The sequence below is a fragment of the Aphelocoma coerulescens genome, unplaced genomic scaffold, assembly GCF_041296385.1.
Source record: "Aphelocoma coerulescens isolate FSJ_1873_10779 unplaced genomic scaffold, UR_Acoe_1.0 HiC_scaffold_274, whole genome shotgun sequence".
In the NCBI taxonomy this organism is placed as follows: domain Eukaryota; kingdom Metazoa; phylum Chordata; class Aves; order Passeriformes; family Corvidae; genus Aphelocoma; species Aphelocoma coerulescens.
The window spans coordinates 28,186-46,683 of record NW_027183618.1 but is presented as its reverse complement, the minus strand read 5'-3'; the positions used below and the strand labels follow the sequence as shown (position 1 = coordinate 46,683).

At 37.1% G+C, this 18,498-nt stretch overlaps 1 protein-coding gene across 1 annotated transcript in view; it reads right to left on the bottom strand.

The window, feature by feature from the left end:
- LOC138101393 (zinc finger TRAF-type-containing protein 1-A-like) overlaps positions 1 to 18,498 on the bottom strand; it is a 58,757-nt gene that overhangs the window by 17,089 nt on the left and 23,170 nt on the right. The window contains exon 2 of the mRNA XM_068999197.1: positions 4,860 to 5,098. Coding sequence (XP_068855298.1) covers positions 4,860 to 5,098 — 239 coding nt within the window. The remainder of the gene's footprint in view (positions 1 to 4,859; positions 5,099 to 18,498) is intronic.

The following is an 18,498-nucleotide window of genomic DNA, read 5'->3' as shown; positions in this document are numbered from 1 at the left end:
AAAAACCATCCCAAATCCCACAAAAACCATCCCAAATCCCATAAAAACCACCCCCAATCCCATAAAAACCATCCCAAATCCCACAAAACCCATCCCAAATCCCACCAAACCCATCCCAAATCCCACAAAAACCATCCCAAATCCCACAAAACCCATCCCAAATCCCACAAAAACCATCTCAAATCCCATAAAAACCATCCCAAATCCCACAAAAACCATCCCAAATCCCACAAAAACCATCCCAAATCCCACAAAACCCATCCCAAATTCCAACAAACCCATCCCAAATCCCACAAAAACCATCCCAAATCCCATAAAAACCATCCCAAATCCCACAAAACCCATCCCAAATCCCATAAAAACCATCCCAAATCCCATAAAACCCATCCCAAATCCCACAAAGACCATCTCAAATTCCACAAAAACCATCCCAAATCCCATAAAAACCATCCCAAATCCCACAAAGACCATCACAAATTCCACAAAAACCATCCCAAATCCCATAAAAACCATCCCAAATCCCACAAAGACCATCACAAATTCCACAAAAACCATCTCAAATCCTACAAAAACCATCCCAAATCCCATAAAAACCATCCCAAATCCCACAAAAGCCATCCCAAATCCCATAAAACCCATCCCAAATCCCACAAAAACCATCCCAAATCCCATAAAAATCATCTCAAATCCCACAAAAACCATCCCAAATCCCATAAAAACCATCCCAAATCCCACAAAAACCATCCCAAATCCCACAAAAACCATCCCAAATTCCAACAAACCCATCCCAAATCCCATAAAAACCATCACAAATCCCACCAAACCCATCCCAAATCCCACAAAAACCATCCCAAATCCCATAAAAACCATCCCAAATCCCACAAAAACCATCCCAAATCCCATAAAAACCATCCCAAATTCCACAAAAACCATCCCAAATCCCACAAAACCCATCCCAAATCCCATAAAAACCACCCCAAATCCCACAAAAACCATCCCAAATCCCATAAAACCCATCTCAAATCCCATAAAAACCATCCCAAATTCCACAAAAACCACCCCAAATCCCATAAAAACCATCACAAATCCCATAAAAACCACCCCAAATCCCATAAAAACCACCCCAAATCCCATAAAAACCATCCCAAATCCCACAAAAACCATCCCAAATCCCATAAAAACCATCCCAAAACCCCTCCAGGACCCCTCCCACCCCTCACCTATCCTGGCACTCCTCCTGCTGCTGCCAATCCAGGTTGGATTTCAGGAATTTTTGGCTGCAGAATCACCCCGAAAACACCCAAAACCACCCCAAAACCACCCCGAAACCTCCCGAAATCCCAAAAAATCTCCCCAAAACCCCTCCAGGACCGATGCCAACCCCTCACCTATCCTGGCACTCCTCCTTCTGGTGCCAATCCAGGATGGATTTCAGGAATTTTTGGCTGCACAATCACCCCGAAAACACCAAAAACCACCCCGAAACCTCCTGAAATCCCAAAAAATCCCCCCAAAACCCCTCCAGGACCACTCCCACCCCTCACCTATCCTGGCACTCCTCCTTCTGCTGCCAATCCAGGATGGATTTTGGGAACTTTGAAGCACCAAACCACCCCAAACCCATCCCAAATCCCCTCCAGGACCGATGCCACCCCTCACCTATCCTGGCACTCCTCCTTCTTCTGCCAATCCAGGATGGATTTCAGGAATTTTTGGCTGCAGAATCACCCCGAAAACACCCAAAACCACCCCAAAACCACCCCAAAACCTCCCGAAATCCCAAGAAATCCCCCCAAAACCCCTCCAGGACCCCTCCCACCCCTCACCTATCCTGGCACTGCTCCTGCTGGTGCCAATCCACGATGGATTTCGGGAATTTTTGGCTGCAGAATCACCCCGAAAACACCCAAAACCACCCCAAAACCTCCCAAAATCCCAATAAAATCCTACTGGGACCCCTCCCACCCCTCACCTATCCTGGCACTCCTCCTTCTGCTGCCAATCCAGGATGGATTTTGGGAACTTTGAAGCACCAAACCAACCCGAAAACACCCAAAACCACCCCAAAACCTCCCGAAACCCCAAGAAATCCCAATAAAATCCCACTGGGATCGCTGCCACCCCTCACCTATCCTGGCACTCCTCCTTCTGGTGCCACTCCAGGATGGATTTTAGGAAACTTTGAAGCACCAAACCACCCCAAAACCTCCCGAAACCCCAAAAAATCCCCCCAAAACCCCTCCAGGATCGATGCCACCCCTCACCTATCCTGGCACTCCTCCTGCTGGTGCCAATCCACGATGGATTTCAGGAATTCATGGACACAAAACCAACCCAAAACCTCCCGAAATCCCAAAAAATCCCCCCAAAACCCCTCCAGGACCCCTCCCAGCCCCTCACCTATCCTGGCACTCCTCCTCCTGCTGCTGCCAATCCACGATGGATTTTGGGAACTTTGAAGCACCAAACCAACCCGAAAACACCCAAAACCACCCCGAAACCTCCCGAAATCGCCCCAAAACCCCTCCAGGACCACTCCCACCCCTCACCTATCCTGGCACTCCTCCTGCTGCTGCCAATCCAGGATGGATTTTGGGAACTTTGAAGCACCAAACCACCCCAAACCCATCCCAAATCCCATCCAGGACCGATGCCACCCCTCACCTATCCTGGCACTCCTCCTGCTGGTACCAATCCAGGATGGATTTTGGGAAATTTTGAAGCACCAAACCAACCCGAAAACACCCAAAACCACCCCAAAACCTCCCGAAATCCCAAGAAATCCCAATAAAATCCTACTGGGATCGCTCCCACCCCTCACCTATCCTGGCACTCCTCCTGCTGGTGCCAATCCAGGATGGATTTTGGGAACTTTGAAACACCAAAAACCACCCAAAACCTCCCGAAATCCCCCCAAAACCCCTCCAGGATCGCTCCCACCCCTCACCTATCCTGGCACTCCTCCTTCTGCTGCCAATCCAGGATGGATTTTGGGAACTTTGAAGCACCAAACCACCCCAAACCCATCCCAAATCCCATCCAGGACCGATGCCACCCCTCACCTATCCTGGCACTCCTCCTGCTGCTGCCAATCCAGGATGGATTTTGGGAAACTTTGAAGCACCAAACCAACCCGAAAACACCCAAAACCACCCCAAAACCTCCCGAAATCGCCCCAAAACCCCTCCAGGACCGCTGCCACCCCTCACCTATCCTGGCACTCCTCCTGCTGGTGCCACTCCACGATGGATTTCAGGAATTCATGGACACAAAACCACCCCAAAACCCCTCCAGGACCCCTCCCAGCCCCTCACCTATCCTGGCACTCCTCCTTCTGCTGCCAATCCACGATGGATTTTGGGAAACTTTGAAGCACCAAACCAACCCGAAAACACCCCAAACCACCCCGAAACCTCCCGAAATCGCCCCAAAACCCCTCCAGGACCGCTGCCACCCCTCACCTATCCTGGCACTCCTCCTTCTGCTGCCACTCCACGATAAATTTTAGGAACTTTGAAGCACCAAACCACCCCAAAACCTCCCGAAATCGCCCCAAAACCCCTCCAGGACCACTCCCACCCCTCACCTATCCTGGCACTCCTCCTTCTGCTGCCAATCCAGGATGGATTTAGGGAATTTTTGGCTGCAGAATCATCCAGAAAACACCAAAAACCACCCCGAAACCTCCCGAAATCGCCCCAAAACCCCTCCAGGACCCCTCCCACCCTTCACCTATCCTGGCACTCCTCCTTCTGCTGCCAATCCACGATAAATTTTAGGAATTTTGGCTGCAGAAATCCCCCAAAACCACCCCAAAACCTCCCGAAACCTCCCAAAATCCCAATAAAATCCTACTGGGATCGCTGCCACCCCTCACTTATCCTCGCACTCCTCCTTCTGCTGCCAATCCAGGATGGATTTTGGGAACTTTGAAGCACCAAACCACCCCAAACCCATCCCAAATCCCATCCAGGACCGATGCCACCCCTCACCTATCCTGGCACTCCTCCTTCTGCTGCCAATCCAGGATGGATTTTGGGAAACTTTGAAGCACCAAACCAACCCGAAAACACCCCAAACCACCTCGAAACCTCCCGAAATCGCCCCAAAACCCCTCCAGGACCACTCCCACCCCTCACCTATCCTGGCACTCCTCCTTCTGCTGCCAATCCAGGATGGATTTAGGGAATTTTTGGCTGCAGAATCATCCAGAAAACACCCAAAACCACCCCAAAACCTCCCGAAATCCCAAGAAATCCCAATAAAATCCTACTGGGATCGCTGCCACCCCTCACCTATCCTGGCACTCCTCCTGCTGCTGCCAATCCAGGATGGATTTTGGGAACTTTGAAGCACCAAACCACCCCAAAACCTCCTGAAATCCCAAAAAATCTCCCCAAAACCCCTCCAGGACCACTCCCACCCCTCACCTATCCTGGCACTCCTCCTTCTGCTGCCAATCCAGGATGGATTTTAGGAACTTTGAAGCACCAAACCAACCCGAAAACACCCAAAACCACCCCGAAACCTCCCGAAATCGCCCCAAAACCCCTCCAGGACCGCTGCCACCCCTCACCTATCCTGGCACTCCTCCTGCTGGTGCCAATCCAGGATGGATTTTGGGAACTTTGAAGCACCAAACCCACCCCAAAACCTCCCGAAACCCCAAAAAATCCCCCCAAAACCCCTCCAGGATCGATGCCACCCCTCACCTATCCCGGCACTCCTCCTTCTGGTGCCACTCCACGATGGATTTCAGGAATTTTTGGCTGCAGAATCACCCCGAAAACACCCAAAACCACCCCGAAACCTCCCGAAATCCCCCCAAAACCCCTCCAGGATCGATGCCAACCCCTCACCTATCCTGGCACTCCTCCTTCTGGTGCCTCTCGAGCAGCGAGCGGGGGAACTGGCGGGCGCAGAAGCCGCACTCGGCCGGCAGCTCGCTGACCGCCTTCTCCACGGCCAGGTTGCGGCAGCAGAGGCTCTTGGAGATCTCGCAGCGGCAGTTGGGGCACGTGGCCTGCTCCTCCTTGAGCCGCGAGTCCGCCAGCAGGTGGATGAAGCAGCCGGCGCACATCAGGTGCCCGTTGGTGCACTGGCAACAACGGGGGAAAGGGGTCGGAAAATTCCCCCAAAAAAGTTCCCGCCAAGGGGTATGGGGTGGGAGAGGGGCGGTGGGATGGATCCCGAATTGTTCCCAAATTATTCCCAAATTATTCCCAAATTATTCCCAGGGTTTATCCCGAATATTCGGGATTTATTCTCGTTTTTTTGGGGTTTTTATTGTCTTTTTCCCAGCTTTTTCGTCATTTTTTCATCTTATTTATTAACATTTTTTCCCATTATTTATCCCTAATATTCCTAATTTATCGTTATTTTCCCATCCCATTTATTGCCATTTTTCCATATTTTTATTGCCCTTTTTCCCTATTATTTATCCCAAATATTCCTCATTTATTCTCATTTTTCCACATTTTTCATCGCCATTTTCCTGCCTTATTTATTAACATTTCCCCAATTATTTATCCCTAATATTCCTAATTTATCGTTATTTTCCCACCCCATTTATTCCCATTTTTCCATCTTATTTTTTCCCTTTTTTCCCTATTATTTCTCCCAAATATTCCTCATTTATTCTCATTTTTCCGCTTTTTTTATTGCCATTTTTCCACCTATTTCGTCATTTTTTCATCTTATTTATTAGGATTTTTCCCAATAATTTATCCCTAATATTCCTCATTTATCACTCTTTTCCCACCCCATTTATTCCCATTTCCCACCTCATTTATGACCCTTTTCCCCAATTCTTTCTCCCCAAATTCCCTCATTTCTCAGCGTTTCCCAGCCCAGCCGGTGCCCAGCAGGTGCCCCTTGGTGCCCTGGCAACAACGGGGAAAGGGGCGGAAAATTCCCCCAAAAAAGGTTCCCGCCAAGGGGTATGGGGTGGGGGAGGGGCGGTGGGATGGATGCTGAATTGTTCCCAAATTATTCCCAAATTATTCCCAAATTATTCCTGGGGTTTATCCCGAATATTCGGGATTTATTCACTTTTTTTTTGCTTTTTTGATCATCATTTTCCCACCTTTTTTGTCATTTTCCCATCTTATTTTTTCCCAATTATTTATCCCTAATATTCCTAATTTACCATTATTTTCCCATCCCATTTATTCCCATTTTCCCACCTTATTTATTAAGATTTTTCCCAATTATTTATCCCTAATACTCCTCATTTATTGTTATTTTCCCACCCCATTTATTCCCATTTTTCCATCTTATTTTTTCCCTTTTTTCCCTATTATTTCTCCCAAATATTCCTCATTTATTCTCATTTTTCCGCTTTTTTTATTGCCATTTTTCCACCTATTTCGTCATTTTTTCATCTTATTTATTAGGATTTTTCCCAATTATTTATCCCTAATATTCCTCATTTATCACTCTTTTCCCACCCCATTTATTCCCATTTCCCACCTCATTTATGACCCTTTTCCCCAATTCTTTCTCCCCAAATTCCCTCATTTCTCAGCCTTTCCCAGCCCAGCCGGTGCCCAGCAGGTGCCCCTTGGTGCCCTGGCAACAACGGGGAAAGGGGTCGGGAAATTCCCCCAAAAAAGTTCCCGCCAAGGGGGTATGGGGTGGGGGAGGGGCGGTGGGATGGATGCTGAATTGTTCCCAAATTATTCCCAAATTATTCCCAAATTATTCCTGGGGTTTATCCCGAATATTCGGGATTTATTCACTTTTTTTTTGCTTTTTTGATCATCATTTTCCCACCTTTTTTGTCATTTTCCCATCTTATTTTTTCCCAATTATTTATCCCTAATATTCCTAATTTATCGTTATTTTCCCATCCCATTTATTGCCATCTTCCACCTTATTTATTAAGATTTTTCCCAATTATTTATCCCTAATATTCCTAATTTTTCACTATTTTCCCATCCCCATTTATTGCCATTTTTCCGTCTTATTTTTTCCCTTTTTTCCCTATTATTTATCCCAAATATTCCTCATTTATTCTCATTTTTCCGCTTTTTTTATCGTCATTTTTCCACCTTTTTCGTCATTTTCTCTCTTATTTATTAAGATTTTTCCCAATTATTTATCCCTAATATTCCTAATCTACCATTATCTTCCCATCCCATTTATTGCCATTTTTCCATATTTTTATTGCCCTTTTTCCCTATTATTTATCCCTAATATTCCTAATTTATCACTATTTTCCCATCCCATTTATTGTCATTTTCCACCTTATTTATTAAGATTTTCCCCAATAATTTATCCCTAATATTCCTCATTTATCACTCTTTTCCCACCCCATTTATTCCCATTTCCCACCTCATTTATGACCCTTTTCCCCAATTCTTTCTCCCCAAATTCCCTCATTTCTCAGCCTTTCCCAGCCCAGCCGGTGCCCAGCAGGTGCCCCTTGGTGCCCTGGCAACAACGGGAAAGGGGCGGAAAATTCCCCCAAAAAAGTTCCCGCCAAGGGGGTATGGGGTGGGGGAGGGGCGGTGGGATGGATGCTGAATTGTTCCCAAATTGTTCCCAAATTGTTCCCAAATTATTCCTAAATTATTCCCGGGGTTTATCCCGAATATTCGGGATTTATTCACTTTTTTTTTGCTTTTTTGATCATCATTTTCCCACCTTTTTTGTCATTTTCCCATCTTATTTTTTCCCAATTATTTATCCCTAATATTCCTAATTTACCATTATTTTCCCATCCCATTTATTCCCATTTTCCCACCTTATTTATTAAGATTTTTCCCTATTATTTATCCCTAATACTCCTCATTTATCGTTATTTTCCCACCCCATTTATTCCCATTTTTCCATCTTATTTTTTCCCTTTTTTCCCTATTATTTCTCCCAAATATTCCTCATTTATTCTCATTTTTCCGCTTTTTTTATCGCCATTTTTCCACCTTTTTCGTCATTTTTTCAACTTATTTATTAACATTTTTTCCTATTATTTATCCCTAATATTCCTAATTTACCATTATTTTCCCATCCCATTTATTCCCATTTTCCCACCTTATTTATTAAGATTTTCCCCAATTATTTATCCCTAATATTCCTAATTTATCGTTATTTTCCCATCCCATTTATTCCCATTTTCCCACCTTATTTATTAAGATTTTCCCCAATTATTTATCCCTAATATTCCTAATTTATCGTTATTTTCCCATCCCATTTATTCCCATTTTCCCACCTTATTTATTAAGATTTTTCCCTATTATTTATCCCTAATATTCCTAATTTATTGTTATTTTCCCACCCCATTTATTCCCATTTTTCCATCTTTTTTATTCCCTTTTTTCCCTATTATTTCTCCCAAATATTCCTCATTTATTCTCATTTTTCCACATTTTTCATCGCCATTTTCCTGCCTTATTTATTAACATTTCCCCAATTATTTATCCCTAATATTCCTCATTTATCGTTATTTTCCCATCCCATTTATTGTCATTTTTCCATCTTATTTATTAAGATTTTCCCCAATTATTTATCCCTAATATTCCTAATTTACCATTATCTTCCCATCCCATTTATTGCCATTTTCCACCTTATTTATAAAGATTTTTCCCTATTATTTATCCCTAATATTCCTAATTTATCACTATTTTTCCACCCCATTTATTGCCATTTTTCCATCTTATTTTTTCCCTTTTTTCCCTATTATTTCTCCCAAATATTCCTCATTTATTCTCATTTTTCCACATTTTTTATCGCCATTTTTCCACCTTTTTCGTCATTTTTTCATCTTATTTATTAACATTTTTCCCAATTATTTCTCCCTAATATTCCTAATTTACCGTTATTTTCCCATCCCATTTATTCCCATTTTTCCATCTTTTTTATTCCCTTTTTTCCCTATTATTTCTCCCAAATATTCCTCATTTATTCTCATTTTTCCACATTTTTTATCGCCATTTTCCCACCTTTTTTGTCATTTTCCCTTCTTATTTATTAACATTTTTCCCAATTATTTATTCCCTAATATTCCTCATTTACCATTATTTTCCCATCCCATTTATTCCCATTTTCCCACCTTATTTATTAAGATTTTCCCCAATTATTTATCCCTAATATTCCTAATTTATCACTATTTTCCCATCCCATTTATTCCCATTTTTCCATCTTATTTTTTCCCTTTTTTCCCTATTATTTCTCCCAAATATTCCTCATTTATTCTCATTTTTCCGCTTTTTTTATTGCCATTTTTCCACCTTTTTCGTCATTTTTTCATCTTATTTATTAAGATTTTTCCCAATTATTTCTCCCTAATATTCCTCATTTATCACTCTTTTCCCACCCCATTTATTCCCATTTCCCACCTCATTTATGACCCTTTTCCCCAATTCTTTCTCCCCAAATTCCCTCATTTCTCAGCCTTTCCCAGCCCAGCCGGTGCCCAGCAGGTGCCCCTTGGTGCCCTGGCAACAACGGGAAAGGGGCGGAAAATTCCCCCAAAAAAGGTTCCCGCCAAGGGGGTATGGGGTGGGGGAGGGGCGGTGGGATGGATGCTGAATTGTTCCCAAATTGTTCCCAAATTGTTCCCAAATTATTCCCAGGGTTTATCCCGAATATTCGGGATTTATTCGGATTTTTTTCACGTTTTTATCGTCATTTTCCCACCTTTTTCGTCATTTTCCCATCTTATTTTTTCCCAATTATTTATCCCTAATATTCCTAATTTATCGTTATTTTCCCATCCCATTTATTGCCATCTTCCACCTTATTTATTAAGATTTTTCCCAATTATTTATCCCTAATATTCCTAATTTTTCACTATTTTCCCATCCTCATTTATTGCCATTTTTCCATCTTTTTTATTCCCTTTTTTCCCTATTATTTATCCCAAATATTCCTCATTTATTCTCATTTTTCCGCTTTTTTTATCGCGATTTTTCCACCTTTTTCGTCATTTTTTCATCTTATTTATTAAGATTTTTCCCAATTATTTCTCCCTAATATTCCTCATTTATCACTCTTTTCCCACCCCATTTATTCCCATTTCCCACCTCATTTATGACCCTTTTCCCCAATTCTTTCTCCCCAAATTCCCTCATTTCTCAGCCTTTCCCAGCCCAGCCGGTGCCCAGCAGGTGCCCCTTGGTGCCCTGGCAACAACGGGAAAGGGGTCGGAAAATTCCCCAAAAAAGTTCTGCCCCCAAAGGGGTATGGGGTGGGGGAGGGGCGGTGGGATGGATCCCGAATTGTTCCCAAATTATTCCCAAATTATTCCCAAATTATTCCTGGGGTTTATCCCAAATATTCGGGATTTATTCTCGTTTTTTTGGGGTTTTTATTGTCTTTTTCCCACCTTTTTCGTCATTTTTTCATCTTATTTATTAACATTTTTTCCCATTATTTCTCCCTAATATTCCTAATTTATCGTTATTTTCCCATCCCATTTATTGCCATTTTTCCGTCTTTTTTATTCCCTTTTTTCCCTATTATTTATCCCAAATATTCCTCATTTATTCTCATTTTTCCGCTTTTTTTATCGCCATTTTCCCACCTTTTTCGTCATTTTTTCATCTCATTTATTAACATTTTTTTCCCTATTATTTATTCCTAATATTCCTAATTTATCCCCATTTTTCCATCCCATTTATTGCCATTTTTCCATCTTAGTTATTAAGATTTTCCCCAATTATTTATCCCTAATATTCCTCATTTATCGTTATTTTCCCATCCCATTTATTCCCATTTCCCACCTCATTTATTAACATTTTTCCCAATTATTTATCCCTAATATTCCTAATTTACCGTTATTTTCCCACCCCATTTATTCCCATTTTTCCATCTTTTTTATTCCCTTTTTTCCCTATTATTTATCCCAAATATTCCTCATTTATTCTCATTTTTCCACATTTTTTATCCCCATTTTTCCACCTTTTTCGTCATTTTCCCTTCTTATTTATTAACATTTTTTCCTATTATTTATCCCTAATATTCCTAATTTATCCCCATTTTTCCATCCCATTTATTGCCATTTTTCCATCTTACTTATTAATATTTTCCCCAATTATTTATTCCTAATATTCCTCATTTATCGTTATTTTCCCACCCCATTTATTGCCATTTTTCCGTCTTATTTTTTCCCTTTTTTCCCTATTATTTATCCCAAATATTCCTCATTTATTCTCATTTTTCCACATTTTTATCACCATTTTCCCACCTTTTTCGTCATTTTTTCATCTTATTTATTAACATTTTTTCCCATTATTTATTCCTAATTTTCCTCATTTATCGTTATTTTCCCATCCCATTTATTGCCATTTTTCCATCTTTTTTATTCCCTTTTTTCCCTATTATTTCTCCCAAATATTCCTCATTTATTCTCATTTTTCCGCTTTTTTTATCGCCATTTTTCCACCTTTTTCGTCATTTTTTCATCTTATTTATTAAGATTTTCCCCAATTATTTCTCCCTAATATTCCTCATTTATCACTCTTTTCCCACCCCATTTATTCCCATTTCCCACCTCATTTATGACCCTTTTCCCCAATTCTTTCTCCCCAAATTCCCTCATTTCTCAGCATTTCCCAGCCCAGCCGGTGCCCAGCAGGTGCCCCTTGGTGCCCTGGCAACAACGGGAAAGGGGGCGGAAAATTCCCCCAAAAAAGTTCCCACCAAGGGGTATGGGGTGGGGGAGGGGCGGTGGGATGGATGCTGAATTGTTCCCAAATTGTTCCCAAATTATTCCCAAATTATTCCTGGGGTTTATCCCGAATATTCGGGATTTATTCTCGTTTTTTTGGGGTTTTTATTGTCTTTTTCCCATTTTTTTTATCGTCATTTTCCCACCTTTTTTATCGCCATTTTCCCACCTTTTTCGTCATTTTTTCATCTTATTTATTAACATTTTTCCCAATTATTTCTCCCTAATATTCCTAATTTTTCACTATTTTCCCACCCCATTTATTGCCATTTTTCCGTCTTATTTTTTCCCTTTTTTCCCTATTATTTATCCCTAATATTCCTCATTTATCGTTATTTTCCCATCCCATTTATTGCCATTTTTCCATCTTATTTATTAAGATTTTCCCCAATTATTTATCCCTAATATTCCTAATTTACCGTTATCTTCCCATCCCATTTATTGCCATTTTTCATCTTATTTATTAATATTTTCCCCAATTATTTCTCCCTAATATTCCTAATTTATCGTTATTTTCCCATCCCATTTATTGCCATTTTTCCATCTTATTTTTTCCCTTTTTTCCCTATTATTTCTCCCAAATATTCCTCATTTATTCTCATTTTTCCGCTTTTTTTATCGCCATTTTTCCACCTTTTTCGTCATTTTCTCTCTTATTTATTAACATTTCCCCAATTATTTCTCCCTAATATTCCTAATTTATCGTTATTTTCCCATCCCATTTATTGCCATTTTTCCGTCTTATTTTTTCCCTTTTTTCCCTATTATTTCTCCCAAATATTCCTCATTTATTCTCATTTTTCCACATTTTTTATCGCCATTTTTCCACCTTTTTCGTCATTTTTTCATCTTATTTATTAACATTTTTCCTATTATTTATCCCTAATATTCCTCATTTTTCACTATTTTCCCATCCCATTTATTGCCATTTTTCCACCTTTTTTATTCCCTTTTTCCCCAATTATTTATCCCTAATATTCCTAATTTATCACTATTTTCCCATCCCATTTATTCCCATTTTCCCACCTCATTTATTAAGATTTTTCCCAATTATTTATCCCAAATATTCCTCATTTTTCACTCTTTTCCCACCCCATTTATTCCCATTTCCCACCTCATTTATGACCCTTTTCCCCAATTCTTTCTCCCCAAATTCCCTCATTTCTCAGCCTTTCCCAGCCCAGCCGGTGCCCAGCAGGTGCCCCTTGGTGCCCTGGCAACAACGGGAAAGGGGGCGGAAAATTCCCCCAAAAAAGTTCCCGCCAAGGGGGTATGGGGTGGGGGAGGGGCGGTGGGATGGATGCTGAATTGTTCCCAAATTATTCCCAAATTATTCCCAAATTATTCCTAAATTATTCCTGGGGTTTATCCCGAATATTCGGGATTTATTCTCGTTTTTTTGGGGTTTTTATTGTCTTTTTCCCACCTTTTTCGTCATTTTTTCATCTTATTTATTAACATTTTTTCCCATTATTTCTCCCTAATATTCCTAATTTATCGTTATTTTCCCATCCCATTTATTGCCATTTTTCCATCTTTTTTATTCCCTTTTTCCCCAATTATTTATCCCTAATATTCCTCATTTATCACTATTTTCCCACCCCATTTATTCCCATTTTTCCACCTTATTTATTACCTTTTTCCCCTATTATTTATCCCTAATATTCCTAATTTATCACTATTTTCCCATCCCATTTATTCCCATTTTTCCACCTCATTTATTAACATTTTTCCCAATTATTTATCCCTAATATTCCTAATTTATCACTATTTTTCCACCCCATTTATTCCCATTTTTCCATCTTTTTTATTCCCTTTTTTCCCTATTATTTCTCCCAAATATTCCTCATTTATTCTCATTTTTCCGCTTTTTTTATCGCCATTTTTCCACCTTTTTCGTCATTTTCTCTCTTATTTATTAAGATTTTTCCCAATTATTTCTCCCTAATTTTCCTAATTTATCACTATTTTCCCATCCCATTTATTGCCATTTTTCCATCTTTTTTATTCCCTTTTTTCCCTATTATTTATCCCTAATATTCCAGATTTATTCTCATTTTTCCACATTTTTCATCGCCATTTTCCTGCCTTATTTATTAATATTTCCCCAATTATTTATCCCTAATATTCCTCATTTATCGTTATTTTCCCATCCCATTTATTGCCATTTTTCCATCTTTTTTATTCCCTTTTTTCCCTATTATTTATCCCAAATATTCCTCATTTATTCTCATTTTTCCACATTTTTTATCGCCATTTTCCCACCTTTTTCGTCATTTTTTCATCTTATTTATTAACATTTTTTCCTATTATTTATTCCTAATATTCCTAATTTATCCCCATTTTTCCATCCCATTTATTGCCATTTTTCCATCTTAGTTATTAAGATTTTCCCCAATTATTTATTCCTAATATTCCTCATTTATCGTTATTTTTCATCCCATTTATTGCCATTTTCCCACCTCATTTATTAATATTTTTTCCCAATTATTTATCCCTAATATTCCTCATTTATCATTATTTTCCCATTTTATTCACTCCCATTTTCCCACCTCATCCATTAATATTTCCCCAATTATTTATTTCCCCATTTTTTATTAATATATTTATTAATTATTAATATCATTATTTATCCTTATTTTTCCATTTTTTCTTATTTTTCAATATTATTTACCAATACTTTTCCCAATTATTAACCCCTAATACTCCTTATTAATTCCTATTTTCCCTATTATTAATCCCCAATATTTTTCTTCTCCTTTTCCCATTTTTCCCCCTTCTTTATCAATATTTTTCCCAATTATTAATCCCTAATATTCCTTATTATTCCCTAATTTTCCCTATTATTAGTCCCCAATATCTTTATCCTTCTTTTCCCATTTTTCCCCCCTTTTTTTCCCAATTCCCCCCCTTATTTATTAATATTTTTCCCAATTATTAATCCCTAATATTCCTTATTCATTCATATTTTTCTATATTATTTATCAATATTTTTCCCAATTATTAATCCCTAATATTCCTCATTAATCCCTAATTTTCCCTATTATTAATCCCCAATATTTTTCTTCTCCTTTTCCCATCTTTCCCCCTTATTTATCAATATTTTTCCCAATTATTAATCCCTAATATTCCTTATTAATCCCTAATTTTCCCTATTATTAATCCCCAATATTTTTCTTCTCCTTTTCCCATTTTTCCCCCTTTTTTCCCCAATTTCCGTCCCTTATTTATTAATATTTCTTCCAATTATTAATCCCTAGTATCCCTTATTTATTAATACTTTTCCTATTATTTATTAATATTTTTCCCTAATTTTTACCCTAATATTTCTTCTTTTTCCACCTTTTTCCCCCATTTTCCCCCCTTATTTATTAATATTTTTCCCAATTATTAATCCCTAATATTCCTCATTAATTCCTATTTCTCTATATTATTTATTAATATTTTTCCCAATTATTAATCCCTAATATTCCTTATTAATCCCGAATTTTCCCTATTATTAATCCCCAATATTTTTCTTCTCCTTTTCCCATTTTTCCCCCTTTTTTCCCCAATTTCCCTCCCTTATTGATTAATATTTTTCCCAATTATTAATCCCCAATATCCCTTATTTATTAATACTTTTCCTATTATTTATTCATATTTTTCCCTATTTTTTCTTAATATTTCTTCTTTTTCCACCTTTTTTCCCCATTTTCCCCCCTTATTTATTAATATTTTTCCCTATTATTAATCCCTAATATTCCTCATTAATTCCTATCTCTCTATATTATTTATTAATATTTTTCCCAATTATTAATCCCTAATATTCCTTATTAATCCCGAATTTTCCCTATTATTAATCCCCAATATTTTTCTTCTCCTTTTCCCATTTTTCCGCCTTTTTTCCCCAATTCCCCTCCTTATTAATTAATATTTTTCCCAATTATTAATCCCTAATATTCCTTATTGATTAACATTTTTCCTATTATTTATTCATATTTTTTCCCTAATTTTTTCTTAATATTTCTTCTTTTTCCACCTTTTTTCCTCTTATTTTTCCCCCTTATTTATTAATATTTTTCCCAATAATTAATCCCTAATATTCCTTATTAATCCCGAATTTTCCCTATTATTAATCCCCAATATTTTTCTTCTCCTTTTCCCATTTTTTCCCCTTATTAATTAATATTTCTCCCAATTATTAATCCCTAATATTCCTTATTTATTAATACTTTTCCTATTATTTATTCATATTTTTTCCCTAATTTTTTCTTAATATTTCTTCTTTTTCCACCTTTTTTCCTCTTATTTTTCCCCCTTATTTATTAATATTTTTCCCAATAATTAATCCCTAATATTCCTTATTAATCCCTAATTTTCCCTATTATTAATTCCCACTATTTTTCTTCTCCTTTTCCCATTTTTCCCCCTTATTTATCAATATTTTTCCCAATTATTAATCCCTAATATTCCTTATTAATCCCTAATTTTCCCTATTATTAATCCCCAATATTTTTCTTCTCCTTTTCCCATTTTTCCCCCTTTTTTCCCCAATTTCCGTCCCTTATTTATTAATAATTCTTCCAATTATTAATCCCTAGTATCCCTTATTTATTAATACTTTTCCTATTATTTATTAATATTTTTTCCCTAATTTTTACCCTAATATTTCTTCTTTTTCCACCTTTTTCCCCCATTTTCCCCCCTTATTTATTAATATTTTTCCCAATTATTAATCCCTAATATTCCTTATTAATCCCGAATTTTCCCTATTATTAATCCCCAATATTTTTCTTCTCCTTTTCCCATTTTTCCCCCTTTTTTCCCCAATTCCCCCCCTTATTGATTAATATTTTTCCCAATTATTAATCCCAAATATCCCTTATTTATTAATACTTTTCCTATTATTTATTAATATTTTTTCCCTAAATTTTTTCTTAATATTTCTTCTTTTTCCACCTTTTTTCCTCTTATTTTTCCCCCTTATTTATTAATATTTTTCCCAATTATTAATCCCTAATATTCCTTATCAATTCCTATTTCTCAATATTATTTATTAATATTTTTCCCAATTATTAATCCCTAATATTCCTTATTAATCCCGAATTTTCCCTATTATTAATCCCCAATATTTTTCTTCTCCTTTTCCCATTTTTCCCCCTTTTTTCCCCAATTTTCCCCCTTATTTATTAATATTTTTCCCAATTATTAATCCCTAATATTCCTTATCAATTCCTATTTCTCAATATTATTTATTAATATTTTTCCCAATTATTAATCCCTAATATTCCTTATCAATTCCTATTTCTCAATATTATTTATTAATATTTTTCCCAATTATTAATCCCTAATATCCCTTATTAATCCCGAATTTTCCCTATTATTAATCCCCAATATTTTTCTTCTCCTTTTCCCATTTTTTCCCCTTATTAATTAATATTTCTCCCAATTATTAATCCCTAATATTCCTAATTTATTAATACTTTTCCTATTATTTATTCATATTTTTTCCCTAATTTTTTCTTAATATTTCTTCTTTTTCCACCTTTTTTCCTCTTATTTTTCCCCCTTATTTATTAATATTTTTCCCAATAATTAATCCCTAATATTCCTTATTAATCCCTAATTTTCCCTATTATTAATCCCCAATATTTTTCTTCTCCTTTTCCCATTTTTCCCCCTTATTTATCAATATTTTTCCCAATTATTAATCCCTAATATTCCTTATTAATCCCCAATTTTCCCTATTATTAATCCCCAATAGTTTTCTTCTCCTTTTCCCATTTTTCCCCCTTTTTTCCCCAATTCCCCCCCCTTATTTATTAATAATTCTCCCAATTATTAATCCCTAATATCCCTTATTTATTAATACTTTTCCTATTATTTATTAATATTTTTTCCCTAATTTTTACCCTAATATTTCTTCTTTTTCCACCTTTTTCCCCCATTTTCCCCCCTTATTTATTAATATTTTTCCCAATTATTAATCCCTAATATTCCTCATTAATTCCTATTTCTCTATATTATTTATTAATATTTTTCCCAATTATTAATCCCTAATATTCCTTATTATTCCCTAATTTTCCCTATTATTAATCCCCAATATTTTTATCCTTCTTTTCCCATTTTTCCCCCCTTTTTTTCCCAATTCCCCCCCTTATTTATTAATATTTTTCCCAATTATTAATCCCCAATATTCCTTATTCATTCATATTTTTCTATATTATTTATCAATATTTTTCCCAATTATTAACCCCTAATATTCCTTATTAATTCCTATTTTCCCTATTATTAATCCCCAATATTTTTCTTCTCCTTTTCCCATTTTCCCCCTTATTTATCAATATTTCTCCCAATAATTAATCCCTAATATTCCTTATTATTCCCTAATTTTCCCTATTATTAGTCCCCAATATCTTTATCCTTCTTTTCCCATTTTTCCCCCCTTTTTTTCCCAATTCCCCCCCTTATTTATTAATATTTTTCCCAATTATTAATCCCTAATATTCCTTATTCATTCATATTTTTCTATATTATTTATTAATATTTTTCCCAATTATTAATCCCTAATATTCCTCATTAATCCCTAATTTTCCCTATTATTAATTCCCACTATTTTTCTTCTCCTTTTCCCATTTTTCCCCCTTATTTATTAATATTTCTCCCAATTATTAATCCCTAATATCCCTTATTCATTAATATTTTTCCTGTTATTTATTAATATTTTTCCCAAATTTTTTTCGTAGCATTTCTTCTTTTTCCACCTTTTTCCCCCATTTTCCCCCCTTATTTATTAATATTTTTCCCAATTATTAATCCCTAATATTCCTCATTAATTCCTATTT